Consider the following 19,329-nt stretch of genomic DNA (forward strand, 5'->3'; position numbering starts at 1 on the left):
CTCTGACCCTCCAGTAGAGACTTTTCACCTGGACATTTAACTGATGAATCCAACAAGGTACCAAAGTCGAACATACTCAGAATTCTAATTTATAAAACTGAACAATTTAAAAAGTGAAGGTGATTCTGCCCAGCATCCCAGTCAGGGGAAATGTGACTCATACTCTTCCAGGTAAAAGATGAGAATCCGTTGTCCTCTGAGAAAACAATGTATATTCAACACACTCACTGGTGAGATAACTCGGCTGTCTAAAAGCAGTGTTTCTGTATCCCATTTCCAAAATTATTTGTCCTTTTATTTTCCAATAGTAAGAAATAAATTTCCTCAAACATTCTAGCCCATGAAATGAAAAAGTCTTACTTTTTTTTTTTTAATGTTTGAGAGAGAGAAAGAGAGAGCGCATGCACGCGGAGGAGGGGCAGAGAGAGAAGGAGAGCGAGAATCCCAAGCAGGCTCTGCACCGTCAGCACAGAGCCTGATGTGGGGCTCAAACTCACCAATTGTGAGATCTCGACGTGAGCTAAAATCAAGAGTCTGATGCGTAACCGACGGAGCCACTCCCAGTAAAGGCTTGTCTTAACTGATCTCATCATTACTCGGCAGATTTCGGTATCTCACCACCAAAGACAGCAGTTGAATGTATGGGAAGGCACAAGCAAGGGAGACATGCCTGTTTGTTCACATAAGGAGGACTCTAAATAAATATAAATTCTATTAGAGGACTGGAACGCGGGCTTCCTTCCACTCTAAACCTAAGAGGTTTGCAGGGGATGGGAGGTGAAGTGAAAGTCCCGCCTCTATTTTCTCTTGCTCATGAATTCGTGGTGTATCTGGAGTAAGTGTTATCCTGCATAGAAACAGCTTCTGACATAAAGGGCTACAATGAGAGCGTGCATACGCTGCCGACACGGGCTCTGGGCTGCCCATAATGCCTCTACTTCTTTCATTCTTCCCCCATAACCAGAGTCTTCTCTAGAGAAATCGTTAGAGCTTTGGAGTCCTCAAGGTTACAGGAACTATGGGAAATTAAGTCCTACCAGGAACTCATTTGGAACTTGATATTAAGTTATTAATGACACGGATTTGAATGTGAAATGAATATTTTAGAAAGCGTGAGCAATTCTGAAATGCGCTTGAGTTGGTACATTAAATGCTGGATATGCCCTTACCCCATAAAAAAGACTGTTGTTCAGAAGAGCCAGAGGGTTCACAAAGGAGGCTTGACTGGACCGCCCTCCATTAAATAAATGCAAGGGAAAAATTTTACGTTTTTAGGAATTTAATCAACTCTTTTTTACATTCACCTTTCTTGCCATCAGTCTATGACTGTGACATGCATTCATCTATTGGCTGCTTTTACATTTTAAGGAATAAAATATTAAAGTCCCTTTCAAAGGAAATGCACTAAAAGGTTCATGCTACATTATGAAGAAAAATGTAGCTGTTATGCAGATTTACTAATGGATTTTGCCATATAACCCAGGATCTTGGAGTTCAGTTAATGACAGGGTGTTTTGTTTGTGTTAAGGCATTTTATTTTTCTGTTTGTGTGAAATAGACTAACTAAAGAGGGGGCTATTCAGACAGAATTTGGGTTTCTTATACTGACTGGCTAAGGTATAGAGCTTAAGAGAGGATATATTTCAGATATTTCAAGTAGACTCTGGTCTATTTATTCTTTCATTAAACCAGTAGACTTTAAGGTGGATTGTCCAACAAAACCCAGGTGAAGAAAATAAATATTGGATTTTTTATATATTTATCACATTCTTTTTTCTGTTTTTATGGGTTTAGTTTTTTTAGTATGACAAATTTTCTTTTTTTTTTAAGTTTATTTTTTTTCAGAGAGAGCACACGTGAGGGTATGAGTAGAGAGAACACACGTGAGGGGCAGAGAACGAGGGAGAGAGAGAATCCCAAGCAGGCTTTGCACTGTCAGTACAGAGCTCAACCCGGGGCTTGAACTCAAGAACTGCTGAGATCATGACCCGAGCTGAAATCAAGAGTCAGATGCTTAACCAACTGAGCCACCCAGGCACCCCTAAAGATTTATTTGTTTAATCTATACACCTAACATGGGGCTCGATCTCACAACCCTGAGATCAAGAATCTCACGCTTTACCAACTGAGCCACCAAGGCACCCCTACAACAAATTTGCAAATATACACAAAAGTAGAGCGAACAGAATGATAAACTCCATATATTCCTAATTTTGATACAACAGTTGTAAAGACTGCCACATTTACTTCATCTATCCTTTTTTTTTTTAATTTTTTTTTCTTTTTTTTTTCCATCTATCCTTTTAGTCGTTGAGAGTTTTAAAGCAAATCACACATATCAATCACTTTTCTTTATTATTTTAGTAGTATCGATACAAATTAAAGACATATAGCTATGATAACATTAAATAACAAATTATAATTCATTCCTTAATATAATCTAATACCTCACCCTAGTCAAATTTCCCCTAATATCTTGCTTGAATTGGGATCCGCATTTCAGTATTACACTTGCCTCCTGGGCTCTTTGTCTCATCTTGTTTTTAATCTAGAGTTAACCTGCCCTTTTCTCCCTTCTGCCTTTATTTTTTCCTTCCATGACATTGACTTGTCATGGAAAGCTGGTCAGTTATTCTATAGAACCACCCACTTTCTAAGTTTATCCATATCTCTAATTTGTGTATCTACCTTCCTATAAAGAGATGTTAGCTTGGTTAGAGGCTTGATCCAAATAAAGGTCAATTATTCTTTTTTTTTTTTTTGAGGGATGAGCATAAACACTACATGGGGAACGCTATGTGCCTCCTGTTGTATCATACAATGTTTGAATGTCCTACTTTTAATGATGTTAAGATTAGTCAGTAGTTTCAGGTGATAACAGACTGGTCCTTCCATAGCCTCCCAGTAGTGGGGCTGATGAGTCAGAGTAGACATGTAATTTTTGTACGTATTGCTGAATTCCTCTCCATAGTAGATTAATCACGACACAGCCCATCAGCAGCGAGAGTGCCTGTTTGCACACAGCTTCAATAGTAGAGTATGCAGATGAGTTCTGTGTTTTTGCTAATCTGGCAGCGAAGAGACGTTATCTCTGTGACAGTTTAATTTGCATTTAAGTGATGTTGAGGGCAGCGTTGTATTTGAAGAGCTATTACAATTTTTCTTCTGGGAACTCTCTGGGGTTTGTGTTGTATGTGCACCATTTTTCTATTTTGTTCTTTATATTTTTATTTTCTTTCCATATTTAGGGCTTGTTCGTACGTCAGTGACAATACTGTTTGGTTGAGATTTAAATTGCAGACATCTTTTTTTAATCAGTCATTTGTCTTTTGACTTGTGTATGTTATTTTTTTTTTCATGCAGATGCTCTTTTCATATATATTTTATAGAAAAATGTACCCATGCTTTTGGGTTTTTTTGGGGGGGGGTGGTGAGTTTATTACTCACTTACATTTAGATCTTTGATCCATTTGGAGTTTATCTTCATGCACAGTCTCAGGATCAGATCCATTTTCCCTCAAACGGCTACCCAATCATAATGATATTTGTTAAGCATTCTCTATGGTTTGAGATGCTAGTATTTTATATACATAAATAGAAAGATAGGTCTCACATCTATACTAAATTTCCAATGAACTTGGGCCAACTTATATTCTGTTCTATTAGTCTGTGAGTCTATTCAATACCAGTCTCACAGAGTTTTAATGATAGAGGTTTTATCATATCAAGCAAGGGCTGTAATATGGGGCCATTACCACCTCATTTCTGCCCCAAGACGTTACTACTTATTTTTCATTATCTCATTTGTTTTTTTTACTTTACATATGTTTTATAATTAGTATAATATATTGATACAGAAATACATGTATATAATCCATTACTAAAAATGTATGTTGGGGCACATGCTCTTTTTAAGAGAAGTAGGACATGGAATAAAAAAAAAAAGTCTGGAGGGCCAGTGTTCCAGGCAGTGTTGTTCAAACATTTCAACATGCTCATTAGATTTTATGGGGGTGAGTAGCGCAAAGAGCTGAATTTCTTAGGATGCATCGAATCCTAGCATTTGCAATGAGACGGTACCCTTGGACCTTCTTGATGAGTCATCTGGATCCAGTAAAAAAATTTTTCCCTGCTAATGAGCAGGTGTCAAAATCCCACAAGAAGATATGGTTACTGGAGAAGAATGCCTAGGAAAGTCATCTTTGGTTTGGAAATAAAGATAACTTTATAAGCCCCCCCCCCACCTTTTATCAAACTTTTACCTACTGTGGGACATGGGTTGCTATGATACCAATTGTGGCAAAGGGATTGGACTGTGAGGGGAAAAACTGGACCCTGATCCCAGAGAGTACTTTGACCACTCTCTAATATCCTGTATTGTGTTTTATCTCAGGCAACTTGTGAGGAGGTATTCTTTTATTCATCTGAGCTTTTAGTCAATGCTTACTAATCCAAGAGCTTATATGGGTTTTTTTTTTCTTCTTCTTACAATACAAGGAGGCATCAGGCAATCACTAAAATGTCTTAAAACTCCCTAAGGCAGACCAGTCTGTATATTACCTTGTAACTCTAAACTCTAGGGAAACCATATTAACAGGGGAGGAGGGAGTTCTCTTAGTAAAATTATGCATTCATTAGGAAATATTCATTTTACATATGTCCTGCAACTTTTGTTATTAAAATGTTATTCTAGGGGCACCTTGGTGGCTCAGTCTGTTAAGCGTCAAACTCTTGGTTTCAGCTCAGATCATGATCTCATGGTCATGAGACTGAGTCCTGTGTCAGGCTCCAAGTGGAGTGTGGAGCTTGCTTAAGATTCTCTCTCTCTCTCTCTCTCTCTCTCTCTCTCTCTCTGCCTGTCTCTCCTGCTTGCACTCGCTCTCTCAAAAAATATTTTTAAAAAATTGTTAAATGTAATTTTAGGAAGGTAAGAAACAAATAAACATTACACTTGAGGTTACTTACTTACATTCAACTAATTACTAGAGAACCATTAGGTGTCAGGCACGATTCTAGGTGCTAGAGACACAAAGATGTGTTCTCTCTGGCCTTAAGAAACTCACAATCCAGAGAGCAGCACATGTAAACATGGTAAGGGTACAGCCCAGTAAGTACCATAAGAGAACCAGGAACACACTAATATCACCGGGAATGGGGAATTGAGGAGGGTTAAGAGAACGAGGAAGGGGCTTAGACCTTCAGGGAGGAGTTGCATTTGGCACATGGAGAAAATTTCAACAATGACAACAGAAGAGCAGAGAAGATGTCTGGGAAGGAGAAACACTGTATCTAAAATGGCATAGTTCACTCCCTTACACACACAGGACACAAAAGCACCTGACTTGTTCTGGGACCAAAAGTATTGCACGGAGCCAAAGGGCAACAATCCATGGCTCCAATCAGCTTATGTAGAATTTTTATCCTATCTTTTAAGACATAGCCAACTGCGTGTTTAGATTATTGGACAGACACTCAAGTTACTGTTCATGCTACTGTGGGAGTTCTGACTTCTGACTAGAATCCATTCCTATTTGAAAGTGCCTCTCGAGCCTTTTTTAAAACATGAGCACAATTCTGCCTTTTCAAATTTAGCACTTTCCCAGTAGTTCAACGTGTTCCCTTCTTATTTGCGGTCATTACTTCTTCTTTGGTCTCCTTTAAAAATAGCACCAGTTTGCACTTGTCTGTAAGTCTTAGCTGGTGCTGGTGTTGGTTTTCTCTGGGCGTTGGCCTTTACACTTTTCTTTGGACTTTTTCATTGCATCTGAGTTGGAATTTTTCCCTTCCTAGGTTTCGTCACTGGTCTGGGAATTTATCTCCCTCTGTTTTGTTCTATTCACTTTGTTTCACTATTTACTTTTGTTGGTTTGCTGTATTTTACCTTAAGGATTTTTTTTTTTTATATATACCTTAAGGATTTTAAAGGCCTCTGCAAGATGCTGTCACGAGTCCTGTTTGTGACAAGTTGCTTTGGGTTGTGGCTTCATTACTAGTAAAAATAAAGCTTTGCAGGAAGTCACAGAATATACATAATATGATTTGGTTTGTTGGAAGGACAGAACAAGAAGCACAGTAAATTTTTATTTTTATTTTTTTAAATTTTTTTTAACATTTATTTATTTTTGAGAGACAGAACACAGCATGAGTGGGGGAGGCGCAGAGAGAGAGGGAGACACAGGATCCGAAGCAGGTTCCAGGCTCCGAGCTGTTAGCACAGAGCCCAATGCGGAGCACGAACCCACAAACTGTGAGGCCATGACCTGTGTCAAAGTCAGAGGCTTAACTGACTGAGCCACTCAGGTACCCTTAAATTTTGACTTTTTATTTTTAAAGAAACTATACAGGTATGCTCATATATGCTAGGACTATATTTTTTCCCCCAAGTTTTCTGAAACTATATGCCAAAAACTTAAGAGTGGGTTATCTGTGAGGAGTGGAATAGAAGGCCAGGGGTGGGGGGCTGGAGAGTTATTTTTCACCTTATAACCTTTCTGTACTGTTTGAACTTACCATATACATACACTGTTTTTAATGAAACGTGTAAGTAAATGCATTCAACAGTGATCTATTTTGGTCTTTGATTATGGCCATAATAATGTATTTAGCAAGTTTTTAGAGTCTGGGCAAAGCTAAAACTAAAAACCAAAAACAAGTGACTGTTTTGACAAAATGAGAGTGAGTGAACTAGAAACACCCAGAATAATGGAGTAAGCCCAGGTCAGGCTTTTTCACTCTTTGCCATTATAAAAACAACTCAGTCCCAAACCGTCCCTGTAAAAAATGTTGAAAACTGAAACAGAACAGAAAATCTAATGAAACAAATAAAACCTTGATGCCGTTGACATAAGAAAGAAAGAGAGAAAGGCAAAAGTTTTCAGTTAAGCACTGAAACTCCTATCTGTTAAGATCACAAGGCTTCCTGCTCAGGGCTGTTTGACCCAAGACCATGCAGAGCTAAGAGGGTAGCTCTTGAAACACCTTCATGGGACCAGGTACAGGAGCTCTTTGCTTCTCTGTTCAGAAAATGTAGGAAGAATTCAAACTACAGAACATTTCCAATCCACTCACCGGCCTAAAGGTCCCAAGAGTAGGATTTTGTGGTCCTGTTACCAGGCATTCATGTGAGCACACACATTCTCTCCCTCTCTCTCTCCCCACCCCTACCTCTCTCCTTCTGTGTCTCCGACTCATACGTGCACACCCTCACATACTTACTAACACAGAAGGCTACTCCTCTCCCTATCAAATGCAATCCAGTCACCTGTCTAAGGATGGCAACATAGGAAATACGTAAGACGATACTGAAGGAAGACAAACCCAGGGGTGGGAAAGAGAATAATACTGAAAAATGATAAATAGTGGCCCCTAAAGCTACTGTTTCATGCTTAGATGCTAGGGGCTGAACAGAAACTTAGAAGCATTTGCAGCACACACAATTTTTAAAAATCCCTTAAAAACCAATGAACAATTTTTTCTCAAATCCCTGATTAAATTCAATTAACTACATCTCAGATATAAAACAATTTTCTGTGGGTGTGTGGGTTCAGCTTTTGGCTTTGTCCAGCAAAGCTGAGGGCAGCAGAAAGAATTACTCAAGACTCCATGCAAGTCAAGAGAGGTGAGAGGGAGGCTAAGAGAAGTCTCCCCAAGCTGCTCTCAAGCTCCCATATTTATTAGGCATACATCAAAGGGAAGACATTGCGTAATATGTCAGTGGCTACGTGCCCGAAAGAACGTATGGGAAGTGTGTGCTTCCCAAGACGACAAAAGAGCAGATGTCGAAAGCAGGGTGGAGAACAAGATAAGATAAGATAACACAGTCCAACACAGTCCAAGGAATTCATGAGTACAGGTAAGACCTGACTTCTATATATCATTGACTAGATACTGGTCAGCTGTTTTCAGCAGGGCCAGAAAGCAGTGTAATGTGTTCCCTATAATCTCCTTAACCAGGACCTAGGTATTTGATTTCCCACGTGAGCGAATGTAAATGTCTAATTATGTATCTGCACATATAGGGGCGCCTGGGTGGCTCAGTCGGTTGAGCGTCCGACTTCAGCTCAGGTCATGATCTCATGGTTCATGAGTTCGAGCCCCACATCGGGCTCTTTGCTGATGGCTCAGAGCCTGGAGCGTGTTTCGGATTCTGTGTCTCCCTCTCTCTCTGCTCCTCCCTCACTTGTCTCTGTCTCTCAAAAACAAATAAATTTTATATATATATATATATATACATATATATATATATGTGTATATATATATGCATGTATAGATTTCAATAAGCCATATCAAGGAAATACTTAGGAAGTGATAGCCTGGACCACTCTACTAACATCTCACTGGGCTCCTCACTTCAACTTCCCATCCATCCACCCTGCCCATTCTCATTACTCCATCCAATATGTTCTCTTTGAAATGCAAATCTAACTGATATTCAGTGATTAAAAACCTTCAATGGGCTTCTCCTAGTTTTGAGGATAAATTCAAACATCCTAAATCTGTCCCATAAGGCCCTCTACCACCTGGGTGCTGCCTTTTGCCCTCTCCTCTCCTCCACGTTCTGGCCATAAGGGACTTCTTCCATTCCTGCTTGCTCTTGCCCAAGTACCTCTGGGCAACATCGTTCCCTCCATATCTGAAGTGGTCTCCACCCCCACTTTGACTTGCCTAGCATGTTCTTTTCATGGAGATAGATACACAGATATACAGTCCTATTAGACAGGACTCTCATATATACAGGAAATCCATTATAAACAATAACATGAATGTTTAACTCCACTGCCTCCAAATGTTGTCAATACTAACAGGACCATTTTTCTAATGTGTGCTATACGTGTGTACACATTTCTTTCTCCCTATGCCTCGAGGACGTAAGTCTATTACTGGGATTATCGCCAGTACAGATGGATAAAGTGACACACACAGAAATCAAATAACTTGTACAAGGTCATACAGTTAGTTAGTAACTGAACATAGAGCTCAGCCTCAGAGTGCATGGTCATTACTGCTACAATACGTGATCTGTAATATGACTCAAAAAACACAATTCTATATCACGATGAATTATAATTTAAAGGTAACTGTTACAGGGGATCCTGGGTGGCTCAGTGGGTTAAGCGACCCACTTTGGCTCTGGTCATGATCTCGAGGTCTGTGAGTTCGAGCCCCACGTCGGGCTCTGTGCTGACAGCTCAGAGCCTGGAGCCTGCTTCGGATTATTTGTCTCCCTCTCTCTCTACCCCTCCCCCACTTGTTCTCTCTCTCTCTCTCTCTCTCTCTCTCTCTCTCAAAAATAAATAAACATTAGAACCATTTAAAAAATAATAAAGGTAAAAGTTACAGTTGTCCCATGGGATCTAGAACTTTCTTGGCTACAGCGCTGATTGCACTGCTTCTGTGCACTTCGTAATTTTGGTTGGTGCGATGGCCTCCCAGAGATGTCTACATCCTAATCTCAGGAACCTATACACGTGTTATTTTACATGGTCAATAGGATTTAAGATTGTAGGTGGAATTAAAGTTGCTAACCAGCTAACTTTGGGATGGATAGATTATCCTGGATTACCTAGGTGGGCCCAATGTAATTATGAGGGTCCTTTTAAATGGAAGAGGGAGGCTGAGAGACAAAACCAGATTGGTGGCAGCCTGGCACCGCTGGCTTTGAGGCTGAAGGAATGGGACGATGAGGCGGTGGCCTCTAGAAGCTGGAAAAACACCTTGGAAGCTGATTCTCCCCTAGAACCTCCAGAAGATAGCTGCCCTTTGCGTACGTTGATTTTACTTTTTTTTTCTTTTTTTAGGGTTTGTTTATTTTTGAGAGACAGAGAGAGAAATGGAGTGTGACTAGGGGGTGGGGGGAGAGAGGGAGACACAGAATCCGAAGCAGGCCCCAGGCTCCGAGCCGTCAGCACAGAGCCCGACACGGGGCTCGAACTCATGACCTGTGCAGTCATAACCTGAGCTGCAGTTGGACTGATGCTTAACCGACTGAGCCACCCAGGCGCCCCCAAGCGTAATGTGATTTTCACCAAGTGACACCTATTTCAGACTTCTGGCGTCCGGAACTTTACGGTAATAAGTCCGTGTTGTATTAAATCTGTGGTAATTTGTTTCTGCAGCAATAGGAAACTAACACAGTTGGGTTGTTTTTCTGAGTCCCAGTCATGTTAAGAGTAACCCCTCCCAAGAAAACAGTACCTGGTTTTAAGTTTTCTTTCTCTGCTTTTGCCAAAGTAAGCACTTGACCTACATCCTGGCCCCCTTTTCCCCTCCTCGACTTTATCTTCCTCAAAGCATCAATCTGGCAACACAGGAGTACTGAGTCAGCAGTGCTATGGGATGAAAAGGTTATTTTAAATAATGGCCTTTACAGAGATCTTCTGGTCCGACTTCGACAAACAGAGCAGCGCTAGCTTGCATAGTTCAAAACATCTTCTCTACCAGCAAGGCCAGCAGGAGGAAACCAAAGTGATAGAAAATGGGTAGAGCAAACATACGTAAATTCACAGACTCCTCTCATTAAACTGCTCCGGGGGAAAGATAAAGGAGTGTTCTCAGCCAAGGGGAACTCACTGTTCTCTTTATGCTAACTTTTTGTTTTAGACTTATTTTTGAATGCCATTTGTGTCTGAGTCTTAAACCGGTCATCAGGTCTACCAGCAAGCCCAGTTTGACCTTTACGTTCATCAAATAATTAAGACCATGCCTGGATGGAGCCAGTTCTCCCCCCACAAATGGATTGTGCTTTGTTCTTAACAATGTTTACAGAGGGCAGGATTTTCCTGGCACTGGATCCCTGGTGTGCTGTTTTGGGTAAGTCCCACCCCTGGGGCAGAACCTGGTGATTCTGCAGAAGATCCAGATTTCTCTCTGCTCCACAGTCCTCATCAGTTGATGAGAGATTACAGACTCACAGGCCAAGTGGCCTGGCTTTGGTTCCAGTCCAGATCTGAGGACTGACTGCTACCAGCCATGTAGTGTTAAGAACAGCACATTGCTCTCATTCACATTTGACTCCTTGGCTTAGATGTCGCCTCAGAGAAATCTGAGACGTCACCTACTTAGAATTAGGGCTTCATGATGTGTATCAGAATCATTAATTCCACCCATACATTCCTTTCATTTATTCCACCTCATTCTCTTCAGAGCTGGTCAACAGGTATCTATTTACGCTTACTATTAGCCAGGCACTGTGCTCAGCATTGCACATACACAGTGGTGTGCAAACATGAAGAAATTCTTCCCCTCGTGGAGTTCCCATTTTAATGGTAAAGAAAAATACAGTTCCACTAAACACACAAATAAATGTCCATATATCAACAGGTACACCGAAATCATAGTTTAAATAACAGCAGCAACCACAAAAATCTTCTAGACTACTAAGAAAGAGATGAAAATGCGGGCAAATAGAAATGAAAGAATGGAATAAGTGTGATATTATATATAATAGGATCAAGGATAAAAGCGTGGTACAGTTATATTTGGGGTGGATATTAAGAAGATGAGTATATAATTAGAGCATAAGAAATCCACAAAGTCTTTTCCTGAATGAAGACAGCGGAAAGGGTTCAGTGCTTGGATTCAAAAAGAAAGAGAGAAGTCCAATAATCTATGGAACAAATCCTCAGATCCTCAAATCCCAGCTTCATTTCTTTTCAGCCTCCGTAAGCGAGCTTTCCTGAGCCTTGGGGGTCATTATCTGTAAGTTGAAGATATGTTCAGTCTTGTGCATTTTTGAGAACTTAAAAAGAGAATATTCAAGAAAGTCCCTAGAACAGTGGCTGATATATACATAGCCTGTAATACCCAGTTTTGGGATCTGGACATGAAACCTGAATGGATAAACCACAAACAGGATTATGGAGTGAAACCTGGCCCTGAAGAAGACTCTTGTTTTTCAACAACACTGACAGCATGTTGGTTTCTAACCGTTCTCCACTAAAAGGAACCAGGGCTCCTGAGAGAAATGGCTCATCCTAGGACTAGAGCAGGAAATATACACGATCAGCATGAAGCATTTTGTGTTGCCAGAAAGTGAGGAAGCACTAAAAACAAACAAAAATGCACATATACATTTATACAACGAGAGGGTTATGTCCAAGGATACAGAAACCACTGGAAGAACTCCCAATGGCCAAAGCTGGAAGAATGTTAGCACTAAAATAAATATAATCATATTAGACTGTAATCCAAAGTATAAAATAAATATTCACAAGCCCATACTGGTATAGAAATCATGAGAAAACATCAGAAAAATACCCACTAAGGGACATTCTACAAAGCACTTCACCAGTACTCCTCCAACTTGACAAGGTAAAAAAAAGGTAAGTCTGAGGAATTATCACAGCCAAGAGCCTAAGGAGACATGACTACTAAGTGTAATATGGTATCCTGCATGAGATCCTGCAATAAAAAAGGACATTAGATAATAATGAAAGAAATCTGAATAAAGTGTGGACTTTAGTTAATAATAATGTGTCAAAATTGTTTCATTAATTATGACAAACGTAACGGACTAATGTAAAATATTAATAAAAGGAGAAAGTGGGTGTGGTATGTATGGGAAATCTCCATACTATCTTCACAATATTTGTTTAAATCAACTGTTATAGGGGCGCCTGGGTGGCGCAGTCGGTTAAGCCTCCGACTTCAGCCAGGTCATGATCTCACGGTCCGTGAGTTCGAGCCCCGCGTCGGGCTCTGGGCTGATGGCTCGGAGCCTGGAGCCTGTTTCCGATTCTGTGTCTCCCTCTCTCTCTGCCCCTCCCCCGTTCATGCTCTGTCTCTCTCTGTCCCAAAAATAAATAAACGTTGAAAAAAAAAAATTAAAAAAAAAAATAAATCAACTGTTATAAAATAAAAGTTAATTAAAAAAAAAAGACAAAGAAATGAAAACATTCTTGCAATGCCAGACTTTTAGGCATCCTAGGAACGATATAGAAAAGATCCCCCCCACACCCAAATTATTCCTCCACTGGAGTTAGGGTTAGAAGAGTCAATAGTTAGATTTAATCAAAGCCTGAAGAAGAGGTTATTCTGCCCATTTGATCACTGAATAAGAAGGAGCAGAGTAAAACCATTTGGTCTGTTTTCAATTAGTGACAATTCTTAAAGTCAGACTTGTTTTAATTTGAAATTTAGGACCATCAACAAAATATGTATCTTTCCCAGCAGTTTTGTTACAGTTGCCCCACTGTGTGTCTTTGCTGCCTTTCTTCATCACTGCATTTCTTTTGTGTGTTCAACCTGATACCAATTGATATTTCAAAATTGCATAATGGTTTTATTGTGAAGCCTTGCCTCCCCGGTTTGATTTTCTATAATATAGGTCAGCGCACCCCGTTCCCTGAGACAACTTGTGCCTTCCTCCCCCAGGAACAAAGCTCATGTCACATCGAGTTCAGGAATACTCACTTTGGCAGTAAGAGCGTGAGAAAAAAGTCACTGTATTATGGTATTAGACACTTATCCGGCGGGTTATTTTAAATATTATATTACCAGAACTTGAATAGCAACAATAACCCATTCTGTTAAAAAAAAAAAAAAAGAGGAAAAAAAATAAAACCAAAAGGAGGATTGCTTAAGTGCTACAGATCTATTGCAATTTCGCCCATTTTCCTAAAAAGTTAAGGCGAAGAAAACAAAATAATAGGAAACGTTCCCAGGATTTTAAATCTCATGAGCTCAGAATCCGTGCAAATCCTGTTTAGAACCACCCCGTGAAATTGGCTTTGGGACGTCCCCCGCTACTCGTTCATTCAGCTTCTGAATCTTTCTAACAATCATTCCGCTGGAAGTCCCCTGAGGACACAGCAGCTGGCTGGAATCCCCAGACCAGACTTCCCTAACCGAACGTAGAAGTGCAGGTGGAGAGGATAAAAGGAATTCTGGCTCAGCAGTCACGAATTCCCCTCATCCGCTGCCCCACAAGTGCACTGCGTCGCACCCGTGCGGTCGGGAGCCTCGGAAACCCGAGAAAAACTCTGACCCGACCCCCTTCTCTGGTCCTGAGGAGTGTGGCCAGCGCCTGCCTCCCTGTGATGCCATCTTGAGATCTTAGCATCTTAGAAGTAGTGCTTGAGTTTTTGCGTTCTGTTCGCGTCCCTGGGTCTCTGAAAACTTACCCCAACTTTGCAAGAAGCCTGCTGGTGTGGACTCTTAATGTTCTTGAACCAGAACTGACAAAATCGGAGGCTATCGACCGCGGATGCCCGCCCTCCACCCGCCGCCCCCGCGCCGGCCCGCACCCCGATTCCCGCTCGCCGGGGTGCCAAGCCAGACGGCCCCCGCGGCACACGCGCGCAGCCCGGGGCGCCAGAGACAGCCGTCGGCGCGCGCCGCGTCCCGGGGCTGGAGGTCCGGGTGGGGGGAACGGTCCCAGCACGCGCGGGCGGAAGGGTGGAGGTACCCCAGCAACTTACAGCCCAGGGCGACCACCAGGTAGCGCAGCAGCAGCAGGAGGAGGCGGTGGCGGCTCCTCCTCGCCATCTTCTCGGGGTCCGAGCTGGCTGCGCCTCGGAAGCCGAGGGTCCCGGCGGCCGGAGCGCGGGAGGGCCCGGGCGGGGGGGGGGGGGGGGGCCGGGAGGGCTGAACTTCTGGGGCAGGAGAGGAGAGGCCGGCTCCGGGGAGACCAGGGGAGCGGTGGGCGGACCCCAATGGATGTCAGTTTCCCCCTGCCGGGGGCGCCTTCTCAGCCGGCCGCCTAGGGGCAGGTCTGGCTTGGCCGGGGACTTGGGGGGGGTGGTCTGGGCTGTTCCTTTTGTGGGGTGGAGGGTGGGAGCGGGAGGGCCGTGGATGCCGGGCGAGGTGTGGGCTGGGTCCTAATGAGGGGGCAGGAGGAGGCGAGGAGCGGAAGGGAAGCCCCGGCGGGCGTCCCCCCGCCCCCGCGCCGCCGGGATTGATCGGCTTTGTGTCTGGTCCCGCGCGGGGGCTGCCAGCTGTCCCCGGGGTGAGGAGCCAGGGGGGGCGGGAGGCGCGGGCGGCGGGCGCTCGGGCGGGGTGGGGGGGGGGGAGGCGGCGGTGGAGGGCAACTCCGCCCGCCTCGCTCCAACTCCTTTCTTCCCTCTCCTTGGCACAAAACTTTTCGGGTTTTCAGCCTAGGGGTGGAGATTTTTGGAAAATTTCTGTCCAACGGGCGAAGCTGCGGGGGGGCGGGGGCGCTGCCGGGAGATGGGATCCGCCGGCTCCGCCTTGGACGCGAGAGGGGAAAAAAAAGAAAAAAAAAAAAAAGCAATGAGGACTCACGCTGGAAGGCAGGGCTCCGATTTTAGCAAGAGCCTTGGCCCCTTCTCAGCGTAAGCTTTGTGCTCTTTGGAGAGTTAAGGTGTGTTTTGTGTTCTTTGCTTTTCACGTGTCAGAGTTGGAAGTTCATCTAACGGTGTGAAATATTTATTATGTTTCTTTTCTTTCCAGTTACATAACTGCTGCCTGTGGAGTTTTCCACATGTTAAAACTCTACAGCTGCCCTTTGTCAGGTTTATTTTTGGTCTACTGTGCTTTTAAAAGGGAAACCCATTATGAATGCTCTGTTGCCTGCTTTAAAATTGACCTGCACTTATACTGCACACACTCCAAGGGCTAAACAGACAATTTTTCTATTTGCTCCCAGGGACCAAAAATGTCTGGTGCATTCAAGAATAGTGACAGGTCTGGAAAAAGGCCATTCCCAAGAGAAGAAATTGTGATACATCAGTTTTTCAAAGGTAGAATAATGGATAAAGTTCTGAATAGAAGACAGTTGATTTAGTGGTGTGCACATGAAGAATTTAGCTCACTGGACAAAGGCGACCAGAGTTTAGATATGCGGAGCTGTGAGGAATGAGACCTCCCTGCTGTTTCCTTGGTGACAGGGATGGAAGCTGGATACTCAAGGCAGGAGACAGGCAGAGGACCCAGAAAGTCAAAATGGCAAAAACGTAAGAGCTACACTCCCGTCAAGCAAGGGGACAGGACACAGATTTAACAACACATTTTTATGCCAGTTTTCTGGGCAGTGACCAGAAAAATATAATGCTTTACAAGAGTTGTTGGCATTCTCTTTTCTTGTTCTTGCCACTATGGATCTCTTTTGCTCCTCCCTAAAGACACACACAAAAAGGCATACTTTTTTTTTTTTTCTGCGACATCCTAGGTGAACAAGTGATTCACTCAGTTGTCATCAGTTAAAGCATTTGTCAAATAGCTACAGTGTGTTGGATGCTGGGGTACAATGATGAACAAGACTGAGTCTTTGCTACTAACGAGCTCACGGTCTGGAGAGAGAAAGTCCCATCTGGAAAGATTTCTAATATCACCTAAGTGTTGTGGGAGAACAGAAAATAATAACAGCACTTTTTACTGAGTGCTTTCTCAGTGGGGGAGTCTGGCTAGTGCCACACTGAATCCCCCAACAACTCCGTAAGGGAGAAAATGTTATCATTCCCACTTTGCAGATGAAAACTGGACTGCTAGATGCCAGTGGCTTGTTCAAGGTCAAGAATAAGGGGGATATTCCTCTATTGAAGGGTGTGTGCAGGGCTTTATAAGGCATGAAAAATTGTAGTTGTTGAAAGGAAGAAAATAAGCAAATGGCATTCTAGGTAGAGAAAAGAGCAAGATGGAAAGCTGTAAAATTCTGGCTTGTTTAGGTAAAGCAATGTTCTACAGTGCCAGCGGAAGTGGCGAGAACCGAAAAGGCGGTTGGATTATGAGAGTCATTCAGTGCCATACTACAGACTCTGGACCTTATCCTGCAGTTAAAGAGCTTTTTGAAAGCACTAGAGTAGGATATGAAAAGAAGAAAAAAAAATCATGTTTTAAAACTGTGCTATCCCATATGGCAGCCTCCAGATCCGTGTAGCTGTGTCAATTTGGATTCAGTCAAATTTAAAATTCAAGTCTCCAGTCACGCTAGCCATGTTTGATGTTCTCAATAGGAACATAGAGGGTAATGGTTAATCTATTGGCCAGTGCAGATATAGAGCATTTCCATCAGTGCAGGAAGTTTTACAAGACACTGCTGCCTTAGAATGATGACTGGTGTGGAAATGTAAAGTGGATTAGAGATCAGACAATCAGGAGGTTAGATAATTCTGAAAACTATTGCAATATTCTGAGAAAGAGCTGAGGCATGAGGTAAATGATCACAGTGGGAGAAGTAAAGAAGCAAGTAGCTTCAAATGATATTTCACAAACCTGGTTCACAGGATTGTCATGGATTAGGTATGGGGGTGAGGTGACTAAGGGTGAGGGTGAGAAGGGGGAGAGGGTAACTGAGATTTTTAGCCTGGGTTGGTGTATGCGTTTGTTATAAATAGCACATTAACTGAATAAGAAACATAGGGAGTATACATAGTTCCAGCAGATTTGGAATGAGTTGACTGATTTGCTAGAATTGCTCACAGAATTCAAGGAAACTTACTGACTTACTGTCCCCTGTTTATTAAGAAGGATGCAACCAAACAGCCAGATGAAGAGATACATAGGGTGAGGTGTGGAAGGGTCCTGAGCACAGAAGCTTTTACCTCATGGAGTTGGGGGACACCGTCCTCCTGGTATATGGATACATTCGCTAACCTGGAAGATCTCTGATCCCTGTAGTTTAGGGGTTTTTATGGAGGTTTTGTTAGGTAGGTATGACTAAAGAAATCATTGGCCATTGATGATTAACTCAATCTCCAGCCCCTCACCCCTCTGGAGGTGTGAGGCGGGGCTGAAAGTTCTAACCCTCTAATCATGCCCAGGTCCTTCTGGTGACCAGCCCCCAATCTGAAGCTATCTAGGAGCCCCCAGCCACTAGACATCTCATTAGCATTCAAAAGACACTCATCGTTCCTGAGATCCCAAGGGTCTTAGAAGCTTTTGTGTTAGGAAACTGGGACTAAGATGAAATATTATAACAAAAGATGCTATCAGCCCATCACTCTGGAAATTACAAGGATTTTAGGAGCTCTGTACAGGAATCAGGGATGGAGACCAAATCTATATGTCTTATTATATCACAATATCACACTATACAGTCTAGTAATTATGCTTCTTGGAATTTATCCAAAGGAGCTGAAAAACTTATGTCCACACAAAAACCTGCTCATGGATGGTTGGAACAGCTTTATCCATAATTGTCAAAACTTGGAACCAATCAAGATGTTCTTCAGTAGGTGAATGGATAAATAACCTATAGTACATGCAGACAGTGGAATACTATTCAGAGCTAAAAAAGAAATGAATCCATGAAAAGAACTGGAGGAACCTTAAATGCAGATCACAAAGTGAAAGAAGCCAATATCCCCAATGGCTACATCTGGTATGATTCTGACTATATGACATTCTGGAAAAGTCAAAAGTATGGAGGCAGTAAAAATCAGTGGTTTTCAGGGATTAGGGGAGACAGAGGGATGGATAGGTGGAATACAGAGGATTTTGTAGGGTAGTGAAGCTACCTACCCTACAGCGGTGAATACATATCAACATATATTTGTCCAAACCCACCCATAGAATATACAACACCAAGAGTGAACCGTAATGCAAACTGTGGACTCTGGGTGATCGTGATGTGTCAGTGTAGGTTTATGAATTTAACCAACGTATCATTCTGGTGGGGGATGCTGATAATGGGGGAGGGTATGTGGGAAATCTCTGTGACCTTCTGCTTAATTTTGCTGTGAACCTAAAATTGCCCTAAGAAAAACCCCCAAGATCTAGCAACAAAATTAAAACAAACCAAAAGAAGACCTAGAGAAAGATCACAGAAAAGAGCAGTCAAAAAAGAGTGAGAGGAAATGGGAGAGAATTAGGAGCAAAGGTGTTTACAGCGTCACATGCCCCAAGAAGAGGACTGAGAATTTCTCCTGCAGTCAGCAATTATGAGGGCATTGACCCCTTGGACAACAGAGAAAGCAAGCCTCCACCCAACTTTTAGGAAACATGTAGACACTTGTGTTCCATACTTAACAAGGTATAAAACTAGGGCATGGGATAGAAACAAATACTGACGTGATTACAAACATCAGCGGCCGGATGCTGGAAGGAATAGGCAGTGGTTAATACTGCACAGTGAGTGCTTGGGAGCTGGTTTCATTATCTCCCTGATGGCAAGAATCCCTGCCCTGAGGCAGCATGGGGCGGTTTGTCAGGAGGCCTGGAAGGGAAACACAGGAGTCCCTCAACCTCCCTTCTATTCTCCGTGCTCCTACTGGGCTCCCCCTCTCCCCACGTGTCATAATCCCTCTTACTATGACACTATACAGTTTTGTCAGGCCAGCATCCATGGGGACTTGGTGCTTTGGGACATCTTACCATTGTTTCTTTCCACCCACCCTCATTCTGAATTCAAGGGAAGGTTGAGGAGGTGTGGAG

General features: G+C 42.7%; 1 protein-coding gene across 4 annotated transcripts in view; it reads right to left on the reverse strand.

Annotated features, from left to right (window-relative positions):
• Nucleotides 1–14,974, reverse strand: part of JAM2 (junctional adhesion molecule 2) — a 63,019-nt gene extending 48,045 nt beyond the window's left edge. For 2 of the 4 annotated variants that reach the window (XR_006299318.1, XM_043593816.1), the window contains exon 1: nt 14,418–14,973. Coding sequence is in view for 3 of the 4 variants with exons in the window: in XM_043593816.1 (XP_043449751.1) it covers nt 14,418–14,484 (67 nt within the window). In the remaining variant the exon portion in view is untranslated. Of the gene's footprint in view, nt 1–14,417 lie in introns of all 4 variants that reach the window. The other 2 variants (XM_043593814.1, XM_043593815.1) reach the window with 1 other exon arrangement.
• Between the last annotated feature and the right edge of the window lie 4,355 nt (nt 14,975–19,329).

This window comes from Prionailurus bengalensis, chromosome C2 (genome assembly GCF_016509475.1).
Source record: "Prionailurus bengalensis isolate Pbe53 chromosome C2, Fcat_Pben_1.1_paternal_pri, whole genome shotgun sequence".
NCBI classification, from domain to species: domain Eukaryota; kingdom Metazoa; phylum Chordata; class Mammalia; order Carnivora; family Felidae; genus Prionailurus; species Prionailurus bengalensis.